This window comes from Hyaena hyaena, unplaced genomic scaffold (assembly GCF_003009895.1).
Source record: "Hyaena hyaena isolate Hyena2069 unplaced genomic scaffold, ASM300989v1 scaffold_162, whole genome shotgun sequence".
NCBI classification, from domain to species: Eukaryota; Metazoa; Chordata; class Mammalia; order Carnivora; family Hyaenidae; genus Hyaena; species Hyaena hyaena.
Genome location: NW_024080795.1, coordinates 1,719,755 through 1,730,946, shown reverse-complemented (window position 1 = coordinate 1,730,946; position 11,192 = coordinate 1,719,755). Strand labels below are relative to the sequence as shown.

Genomic DNA, 11,192 nt, shown 5'->3' with positions numbered 1-11,192 from the left:
ATGATACAATCTGTAGAGGTCATTGGACATGTGGTAAGGAAGGTGGTAATACAAAGAGAGAATTGCCAGTGGGGCAAGAGTGGATCAGTGCCCATTTCCTTCACATCAGTTACCTGCCATGAAGATGATGATGTCTGGACAGAGGAGGAAGTATGTCCTGGCTGGGTAGGAAAGTACAGAGTTACACGTATGTACAACAGTGGCTTTTTAGGTTGGATTAATTTCTAAAAATATAGCAAAGGAGAGATTTCCCAAGACTTAGCTTGCATATTTGTCCTGCAGAATATTTTGTGGTTTGAGGATAAGTTGGTACAGATTCTGTAAACAAACCAGTGATGAATAACATTAATTTTTAAAGAATTCCACAAAGGTATGAGTGAACTATAAAATATCTTACCGTGTTCTCAACATGGACATGGATGCCCCCTTTATTTCTTCATGTTGGATTTGTTTCACTAGGATGCCATTTTAAAAGCAAGGTGTGTGTGTGGGCTGTCACTTGCTCCCCTTCCAGACATTCATGATTATGTTCTCTTTAGCGTGAGTAACAGTCTCCCTGGATATAAGAGACCGTTAATCAGTATATCCTTTCACATTAATTAAATTAAGTGAGCAATCTAAAGATGCTCAGCCAGCTCGTTGGTGATCACATAGCTTGGGTAAGGGTTTGGTCACTGCTCTGGATGGCCCACTTCATCTTCAGGTGATGGAGTTTTAGATTCTGCTTTAGTGACACTGTGTGTTGTAATAGAAGAATGAGGCATTCCAAACATTATACCATCGCTAGGCCCATCCCCTCACTTGAAATGCCCCCTTTTCCACCCTTCTGAATTCTTTGCAACTTTCCAGGCTTACCTCTATTGCCATGTCTGTGCTTTATGCTTTTTCTAATCAACTCAGAATACAGCAACTCCCCTTCTCTGAAATTTTATCCTTTCCATGTCTACTCGCTCCCTTTGGCACTGTATGGTTTCATCGGTTATGTTTTCTTGTATACATCATATACTCAAAGGATTATTAGTAGACTGATTACAGTCTGGTCTAGGCTGGTAGTCCTGGGAATGAATGAAAATAGACAGATGATTGATTTGGATACACAGTGGTTGAGAAAGAGGGTGGAGCTAGAGTTGGTGCTATTATTTCAAGGTTGGAAGCCCCTATCCACCTTTTGTCTTCTACTATATAGATGAAGCACTCAATTAATCCTTGCTGAAGTTAGAGGAATTCACTTCAGCCAGAACCTTTTCTCTATCTTTTGGTATTTATTCAAAGTCTCAGTAAAGTGCTCTCCATGTCATTCTTCCATGTTTGGGCTTGGCCTTCTCAGGTGTCACAGGGCATGGTATATAAACATGTCTGCCACCTATATGCCCCCTATTCTCCACAGGTATATTCTCTGTGGGTAAATAGTGTTCATAACTACATCCTCCATTACTCATATCTCCTGCCCTACAACACCTCTCAATGCCTCAACTTCCTCTCTCCCTATCGCTATGTTAATTTCTGCCCTAGGCTAAAAATTGGTAGAGAAGAGCATCTGACCCTATGAACCCTGGATTATTTTCTCTATTCAGGGTTTTACCCTTTACCCAAAGGAAGGTCCCCGAATGATGTCTTCCTAATGGGGAATTTCAAGCACTAGCAGAACAATAGCCTACAGAAGAGTAAGCTTTATCTTTAAAGGGCAAGGCAGTAAATATTTTAGGCTTTCCAGGACTTTTCACAGCTACTAGACTAGGCTGCTAGAGTTAGAGAACATGTAAATGAATCATTCAGATGTAAATGAATATGTTAACGTTCCAATAATATTTATCAAAAAAAAAAAAAAAAGATACCAAGCCATAGCCCATAGACCTTAGTTTGCTCAATTCTGGCTTACAGGCTTATTTTTGGCATTCCCTATGTTTCTTAAGTCATAGCACAAAAGCAGTAGCCACTTCCCTTTATCTACCCATCTACCTACCTACCTACCTACCTACCTACCTACCTACCTCCTTCCTTCCTTTGTACTTCTGGGGTACGAAACTTTGTGCAAGGTACAGAAAAGGCAAAGCAGTATGCATTTCCATTGAGAACACGGGTTGTGAATGTTACAGGTGCCATCATTGCAGAGAGAACTGCAGAGGCACCTTCCAGAGACCCCAGGGGTTGGTGACTCACAGAAGCAGAATTAGAGATGGGAAGTAGGAGTGTCTGTCAGATGGAAATACTTTATTCTTGGAAATCTGCTTAATTTTATACAGTAAGTTTTGTGCCTCAAAAGTGGTTAAAACAATGACATTTTTTTGTAATCATGAAACTGAAGAGACAGCTGCCTTAGTTTTATTAAGTGGCCTAAGGAACAATTTCCTTAGGCAGTGGGCTTTTGGTTTGGGCTCTATGCCCAACCTGAGGCCAGAACTCACAACCCCAAGATGAAGAGTCGCATGCTCCACTGACTGAGCCAGCCAGGCGCCCCTTGTGGTTTTTTGTTCTTAAGCCTGTTCAATTGAATTATTTCTAATAACCCTTTATCTTGTAATGATTTAGGATTAATACACAAAATTTGGCGTGCTTTAACAAAACTGACTTTTTTTTGCTCATGCTTTTCTTCAGGTACACCAAGTTTGTGCATGGACGTTAACACGTGTGACTTTTGGTTCTACGCTATCAACTTGCATGAGCTGTGGGCCATAGCCCCGTTATTTAATGAAACAGCAAACTAGGTGTTGCTGGGAAGGTATTTTGGAGACATGGCTGACACTTATGATCAGTTTACTTAAAGGACATTACCCTTGATAATGCGGATAGACCTCATCCAATCAGTTGAAGACTTTAGGAGCAAATCCGTGTGCCAAAGAAGAAACTCTGCCTCAAGACGACAGCAGTTTCCAGTCTGCCAGCATGCCCTGTGGATCTCAGACTCCAGGCTGCAACACGGACCTCTGCCTGAGTTTCCAAGTGGCCAGCCTGCCACACAGAATTCAGAATTAATACATTAAGTTTAAAACGGAAGCCTGGCGGGTGGTAATCTCAAGTACGAAACTTTCAGATTTTTTAAAATTTTTATTGAGTTTTTGAGAGAGAGAATGTGAGTGGGAGAGAGGTAGGGAGAGAGGGAGACAGAGGATCCGAAGCAGGTTCTGCGCGGACAGCAGCAAACCCGATGCGAGGCTTGAACCCACAAACTGTGAGATCATGACCTGAGCCAAAGTCAGATGCTCAACCGACTGAGCCACCCAGGTGCCTCCACCCAGATTTTTTTTTTTTCAGCAGAGTACCTGGTTAACTCCTGATGCAGGTGAATCTCAGGACAGTGGCAGATTCTGGGATGAGGGGGTGGGCATCAGGCCAGGGCCTGGGCTAGAACTCCCTTGCAGACAGGGAAGTCCTCGTCCTGCATGGACCTGGTGCTATTGCAGCCCAGCATTGTGATACCCAGCACCTGGTGCCAGATGTGAGTCTCCTTGCACCACTTCTGCACCACCACTGAATCAAAAGTGGCGATCAGGTTTGACTAGAGGTCATTGTCTCACCGTTGCGTGCCAGCCACCCAAACTTTCAGTGGAGGAAATAATCCACTCTGCTAGGCTACTGAAACATACTTTGCTAAGAATTCTCTTGTGAAATATTTTTACTAAGTGGGGTCAACATAGAGAGCAGAAATATAACCAGGTTGATAAAGGGTGAATGTAGACACTAGAGTGCTCTTCTGGCCCAAGGTCCCTTGTCATTGACACACGTGAACCTGTCTGTATTGCAATCACCCCATAAAACCATCTAGCAGTTGTTACTGTTATCCACACAGCAGATGGAGCATTAAAAGAAGAGGTGCTTTCTTGATATCTTAGTCACCTCTTCCCAGAAGTTGCACCAGCAACCAGAGTGTTATGGTTCTCTATTCAGGCTTCTTTGCACCAAAAAAGGAATACTAAATAAAATCAGAACACAGAAACTCACATTAAGGTCTTTGGATTTGATTGGAATAGTAGAGCCAGAGTACCCGACATGCTCAGCCTCTGTATCAGTCTGCATCTAATCAAAAGATATAAACTAGGTATTTAAAAAGAAATTTAATATAAAGAATTATTAACCTATGATAAGAGTTAACTGTAGGATACAAGAAAAACCGCTATTGTATCCTAGGGCTGAGGGAAAGTATCCAAAAAAGGGCAAATTTTGGAAAGGGACCAGATCTCTGGGGCTAGGGTTCAGATCTCATCGATGATGTAGCTGCAGCCCACTGCATGGCAGAGAAGTTTGCTGGTTGGCCTGAGCCAGATGTGGTCCGTGGTCACTGGGCAAGCAGGAAAACAATCATCTGGAGTACAGTGGAATAGTCAGGACACAGACAAGCCTCAGCCACTTCCTGGACACAAGAGCACACAGAGAGAGTGGGGTCCCCAGTGGTAACCCTTCGGGCACCAGTAGGGCTAGAGCCAACAGCCAGGTATGCAGTCATGCAGAAGGACTAAGGGTGCTGGCGTGGCAGGAAGCCTGGAGTATGTGGATTCCTGTCAAGAGGGCTGGGCATTAGAAGGGCCATGGAATGCAAACCTAAGAAGGGCATAAGATCAAAGGGAATCAAGGCATGGGTAAAGGCCAGATCCCTAGAATTCATGGTGTCCAGGTTGAGATAGCATCGGGAAAGTCATCACCAGACCAGGCTAGAGCTGTGAGGTCATGAGGGGACCACACATTCTGGTTCTGTGGCTGGTTTAGTGCATCACCAGATACATACACCCAGTCACAGCTTACATTATTAACCTACCTCAACAACTGGAAACAGCAAGGGAGCCCCTTCCCCTTGCAATGTACCTCTCACACCATCTACTGAAAAGTTCAACATTTGCTCAGTGTAAAAAAGAAATGCCTAAAGGCATTCTGTCCATTAGCACAAAAGGGCAAATTTGGAGCTGTGAGGCAGTATGTTGGTTAAGTGCACAGCCTATCCCTTTGGGTTACCCAGCTTCCATATGCACCCCTTTACACGTTTTGACCTCTTATGGCAGCAAACAACTCGTATTTCCACCTTCTAGACATAACAGGACTTCTGTATGTTTTCACTGTTCTCCCAAATTAGACGGCTCAGAGCCCCCAAGTCATTGGTGCCCATCATGGGCTTTATTAATTATTCCTCAAAGTCAGTCGGGCACCCATCAAGTATTCCGTTACCTAAAGACTAAACTGTAAAGTAAATCTTCGATAACTTGTGCATAAAATATAGGAAGCAGAATAGAGAAAAAGAGAATGGTGAGTATACACAAATAGGCACATATAATAGCGAAAATGTGCAAAGCCACTGTAGCCCTTGTTTCTGTAATTGGTCTCAAGGTGTTAGTTCCTTAATTACCAATTACAATTTTCCCTTGCTCTTGGCCAAAACCTTAGGTGCTTTGGGTTCTTTACCTGGTGGAGTGACCAAAACCATTTCCCAAGTGTCTGAGTCCTAAATCAGCCTGCTCCTTTTGTTGTTGTGACAAAATAGTTTTCCATTAACTTTACTATCAGTAGGAAGAGTAAGGGCCCCAGTAAGATGTTCAGATGCTAACTCCAGGAACCGGTGAATCTATTATTACAAAACAAGTGGGAATTAAGGTTGTTAATCAGCTGGCCTTAAGGTAGGGAGACTGTCCTCAATTATCTGGCCTTGCCCAGTATCACCATGATTCTTAAAAGTGGAAGAGGAAGGCAGAGGAGGGAGAGCCAGAGATGGCAGTGTGGGGATTCAGCCTGGTATCACTGGCTTGGAAGGTGGAGGAATGAAACCACGAGTCAAAAAATATGGGGAAGCCCCTAAAAGCTGGGAAAGGTGAGAAAATAGATTGTCCCTTCAGAGCATCCAGAAGGACTGTCAACATCTTGATTTGAGCCCAGCGATACCATCTTGGACTCCCGAACTCCAGGACCATAAGATAATAAGGTCATGTTGTTGTAAGCCATTAGGTTTGTGGAAATTTGTTCCAGGAGCAATAGAAAACTAATACACTGTCAAAGAAAGGTTTTATATCAATGGATTACTTAGAAATCTGATCTGTAAATTAGAGAATTAATTAAAATCCATTAATAAGTAACAACCACTGACTCAAGAATTATTTTAATCTTTTATTTAAGTAACAGTATAACAGGCAGATGGCATGCAGCTGCTCATTGTGCACCCCAAATTTTTTCCTCACAGGGCAATGATGGGTTCCACCCAAGCCATCTGTCCAGAAGGACAGACCCTCCCCATCCCAGATATCCCAACCATCATCTTCTCCTTTTAGCTGAGCCTGCATTTGGGAAGTGCTCAGAACAGCAGCATATTAAGGATTATAATACTCTATATTCCACACCAAGCATTTCTAAATCTCAAACGTACTAGCATCTTCATTCTCCTTTCAAATATAAAATAACTTTTCACTCACTCCTACCAAAACTCCTGCCTTGATGCCTATGTAACTGAGCTCACATTTAACTATTCTAGAGAGGTCAAAAGCCTGGAATTGTGAAACCGAACTGTCCCTCCCCTACTCTAAATGTATGTAACTCCAGCCTTAACCTTCAACCACCACAGCTACTGAAGTACTACACAAGTTGAATAAACTTCCCCTCACTGTCTTAAGGACTTTCTTTCATGAGACTGATTAATTCAATCTAGAAAATTGCTTCCATCTACCTCACAATCTCCAGATCTCACTCAGACCTCCTTCTAGATGCACTGTGCTGTGAGCTATAGAATTCCTAACTTTCTAATCTGGTTTTTCCCTTAAAGGGCATTTTCTAACTTCCCCACACCACTACATTCCAACTCACCTCTTTAAAGGCCTCTGGGATTAGTACAAACTGTTGGATTAATATAACCCTACCAAGCCCACACCCTAGAAACAAGGAGGGACGCCCATGTAAGTAAAGGTGGAACGAAAAATTCAGTCCCTCCATGTGATGTGAGAAAGCCTCTTAGTATCAGTAATTTGTTCCTAACAAAGCCAAGGCGTACCTGCCTCAAAGGCACCTCAAACAGGTGTAAGTTTCATGACATAAAAAATCAGTAACAAGTAACACTTTCAAGTCATACAGGTCCACTCTAAAGTGTGCATTTTGTGTTTATTCCTTGAAGGAATAAGGTCACCATTGCCTTAAGATTCGGAGAAATAAAAGAAATCTGTAATTAGTCTTACAATGTTGAATGCAGAGGATGGTTCAAGGCTTCAGATAAAAGTTATGGCAAATAAATATTCCTTTGAGGCAAATCAAGTGCCTCTTGGAGAAGACTAGAATGACACCACGAACACCTGGATAGCAGACAAACAGAAAAAGTGGGTCAATTTCTTGAGGGCAAATAAATTCTCCATCCTTAAGCTTGAGTGTGTATAACCCTTTTGGTACTGAGGAAGAGGAGGAGTTTAGCAAACAATCTGGAGACTTGACCTGGTGTCACAGTCTCATTTGCATATGCCCAAGAAGATTCATAAATTACCAGCTTTACTTATTTATTGACAAGACCACAGCCAACTATTTTCTTTATTGCCAGAACCTCATCAATTTTGTTTGTTTTTGGTTTTTGGTTTTGTTTTTGGTCAGGACTCCAGAAACTTTTTTTTCATCAAATCACTGAGTATGAACAGCAGAGGAGTGATTTCTGTGTGTGTGTGTGTGTGTGTGTGTGTGTGTGTGTCGTTTTTAATAAGTTTCTGAAGGAAAGGTATACATGAATATAAGAAACGAAAAATGTAATCAAACTCCTTAAGAAATATAACTAAATAAACAACAGCAAAATCTACCAAGATACTCTAACACACTACAGTGGTTCTCTAAATTTCTCAAGCATCTGATGGAATCTCCATCAAATTGCTGTTCCTTATCCTCAGCCACCCCAACACCTCCCCACTAGAGTTTCTGAATTAGCAGTTATGTGATGGGACTCAAGAATTTGCATTTCTCAGAAGTTTCTCGATGATCCTGATGCTGCTGGTTTAAGGGCTGCACTTACAATTCACTGCACTAGAGTATGAAGAACACAATTCTAGTTTAATAGAAAAGACTACTTATCTCTCACAGCTGGAACTGTGAGATTGAAATGTCTGTATTAGGGTTAGAATAGAAATTTTCCAAGTGTTTCTGCTTGAACTCTGATCCTGGAACTCTGATCCTGGATGCCATGTGCCTATTCATCTTCGGCTAGAGTGGAGTTTTCCTTCCATAGAGGAAGTGGTTACCAATGGGCAGTCAAGCAGATGGGTGCAACCAGGAGTCTGTTCCACTTATTTCTCCTGAGGGGTCTCCCCTGCCTCTGTGTTACAAGACTGTAAGTTCTCTTCCCTTTTCAACAGCTCTTCAAAAATATCATTGTGCATGTAAAGGAAGATGTACCCGGAGCAAAGCCTAGCCTCCTGCAGGAGAGGCTCTTCGATACTCAATACCTGTAGATCATTGTAAGTGAACCACGTTTGCCTCTCAAAGTCATAGGCATCGCTGATATAATGGCCTGAATTTGGGGTCTTCCCAAGATGGCTGACAACAGCAATGAGCCGATAGGGATAGAGATTGCTCATCTTAGCACTGCTTTTTGGTTTTGTGGCTTCAGTTTCTGACTTCTCCTTATCTAAAAATTCTTTGTTTCCAGAGTGTTTATTAGAATCTGGTGCCCCTTGGGAATTCTCATTGGCCTCCTGGGGATTTAATTCTGCAGGTCTTCTGAGTTTTCTTCCGTTCCACTGGGCACGTGGCTTCAAGAAGGTTCGGAGCAGTGCCTGCTGAAGGGCTTCTTCATAGATTTTCATCCAGTCATCCTGCTGGGTCTGATTACTCAGTTTTTGGAATTCTTTTGGAATTCTTTTTTTTTCACATCTATAAACACCTTCAGCAGTCTTAGTGCCACTCTTGAAATTGCTAAGCTTCTTAGTTGTCTCCGATTTCTTTCGTTTTAGATTTTTAAATATGTCTCGAAGATAACCTTCTGCAAGACACTTGTCTGGACCACTGGTGGGTTTACCTTCATCTTCCTGGATCTGAGAACGGGGCGTTGCTTCAAGATCCGTCATTAAGCCAGCAGCTAATAGCTCTTTTTTAGGGACTGCTCCCTTTCCTAAGTTTACCAATTCAGACTTTGTTACATTCAGTTTAGGACGTTTCCCCAGGTCTTCTTTCTGTTCTCCCTCTGACCCTTCACAGAGATTCTGGCTTTTCTGTGGTTCAGACTCTTTGTCTGGCCCAATGTGTGGAATCAGGGAATCATTGGATGCCAAGGTCAGCTTTCCTGAATACGTTGATAGAAAGTGGTTTTCAAAATTCAGGCTTTGAAAGACTTTTAGGATTTGGAAATCCCTAGTAAACACATTCTTGCTCATGGGAAAAGGCGGTTTGGTACTTTCAGTGCAATGAGACGATACCTCTAAACACGTGGAAATAGTGACTTCCCGGTCATCCTTCCTTAGTGACCAAAACTCATTAAAGATATAACGTTTCAGATGAACAATAAGGACCCTGGGCAACCTACTAAATTTGTGCTTTCCAATAGAACTCTTATGCTTACATTTCTCACAGGTATACTCAAGGTCTTCGGTTCTGAAGAAGAGATCAAAAGCAGACTGAATAGACAAAGGAAGTGATTTCATTCCTTGTGGAAGGTTGATGGAGAGATAATTATTCACTTCGGTCTTGAGAACAACATGACCACAGCCTTGACAAGTAATAGAGCGCAGCAACTCAAACTCAAAATTACTGATGACAGGGCAAACGAGCGCTCGGGTGGCAGCACTTCCAGCAAAGATCTGTTGAGCCGGATTCCCCTCTTCAGATTCAATTTTAGCCTTCCATATGGTGTTTAATTTCCCCATATTCTCTTTCATCTGATCTAAACAGTGACCTAAAAACTCATGAGCATCATTTTGTACGTTGCCAGAGAAAATCTCTGCAACTGATGATATGGTGTTTTTAATGTTCATAAGTAACCTCTCCTTGATTTTTATGTTATAAATATCTTTCAAAACAAACAGCTGTGCTAAACATATGCTAAGAGCATCAAAGGGAATTTTACCCCATGGGAAATCCTTACTGAATAAATCATCAGTAAATGAGGGAATTGAAAATAAGGTCTGTAAAACTGTGTTCATGTAACAGGTGTTTCCCAAATTGGGGAGGCCTTGCAATAGTTTCTCTGGGTAGAACTCAAGGGTCATCTTGAGTCTGTCCCACTCTGACTTATCGGCATTATACTTTGCTTCCAACAAAAATGCCAAATATATTTTCTCAAAAAGCATCTGGAGAAGACTAGAGCTATTCAGGTAAGGGTTTCCGGTAGAACTGGTCTTGAATAACTGTTCAAATTTTAATTTCTTACTTTTTAACAATTTTAACCTGAATTTTTTCTTCTTATAGTGGCTTACATACCCCAAGGGATTTGTCTTGGACTTCTTATCTCTTACACAGCTAGCCTCTTTCGGGAATTTCCCATCCATCTCTGAACCAGATGATAACATTTTTTTCTTCTTCCCATGTCCATTTCCTGGTAAATCATAGCAAGTAAGTGTTGATGACTGTGATGCACACAAAGGCATTTGCTGAAGGTCAGGTGTTCCACTTCCTTCTCCTGTCTCAAAAGATCCACTACTTGACTTATTACACGTTTCGTGAAATGCACTTTTGTTGCTTTCATTCTGTGTTGCTGTGCTGGCAGAGATCCCTCCATCCTTAACATGTTTCATGGATGGTTGAGTGTTATTTTGACGGAATCTATCCAGGAACATCTTCAACTCTTCAGCATCTCTGGAAGATAATCCTTCAATAAACAAGAAGCTATTATTTTGGAAATTTAAATGCACGCGATTTTGGTTTTCTCTAGAGGATCTAAATACCACATTTTTAATATTGCTTAGTTGAAAAGTTGTATATTCTCCACTGCTGAAACAGACCAGCAGTCTAATCTTCTTTCTTTCCACTGATCCAATGTATGCTTCTTTGAGCCTAGACATCCCCATCTTCCTGCTCCACATTTGGACAAAGCCGTGTGCCATTATAGTAGCCATACTTTACAAATACAATTCAGGTATCCTTAATTATTGATAATCTTGAAGTTCCACTTTGTTTTGCAAGCTCACTTCTGGAGACAACACCAAAATAATGATTCTTTAGTTCCCTATAAGAATGGTACTGTTTCTAGTGTTGGTTTTATACTAGAGCCTCTTCAGGTTCCGGATGTCCACCTATTTAGAGATAAAACCAATATCGTCTAA

At 41.7% G+C, this 11,192-nt stretch overlaps 1 protein-coding gene across 1 annotated transcript; it reads right to left on the bottom strand.

Moving 5' to 3' along the window:
• Positions 1–7,714: 7,714 nt before the first annotated feature.
• Positions 7,715–10,985, bottom strand: USP26 (ubiquitin specific peptidase 26). Its single transcript, XM_039239888.1, has one exon. It carries the CDS (start codon positions 10,983–10,985, stop codon positions 8,223–8,225), a length of 2,763 nt encoding a protein of 920 aa, XP_039095819.1. The 3' UTR covers positions 7,715–8,222.
• Between the last annotated feature and the right edge of the window lie 207 nt (positions 10,986–11,192).

Excerpts from the sequence above, each read along its gene's own strand:
- USP26 (XM_039239888.1), bottom strand. The coding sequence starts at position 10,985 with ATGGCTACTATAATGGCACACGGCTTTGTCCAAATGTGGAGCAGGAAG.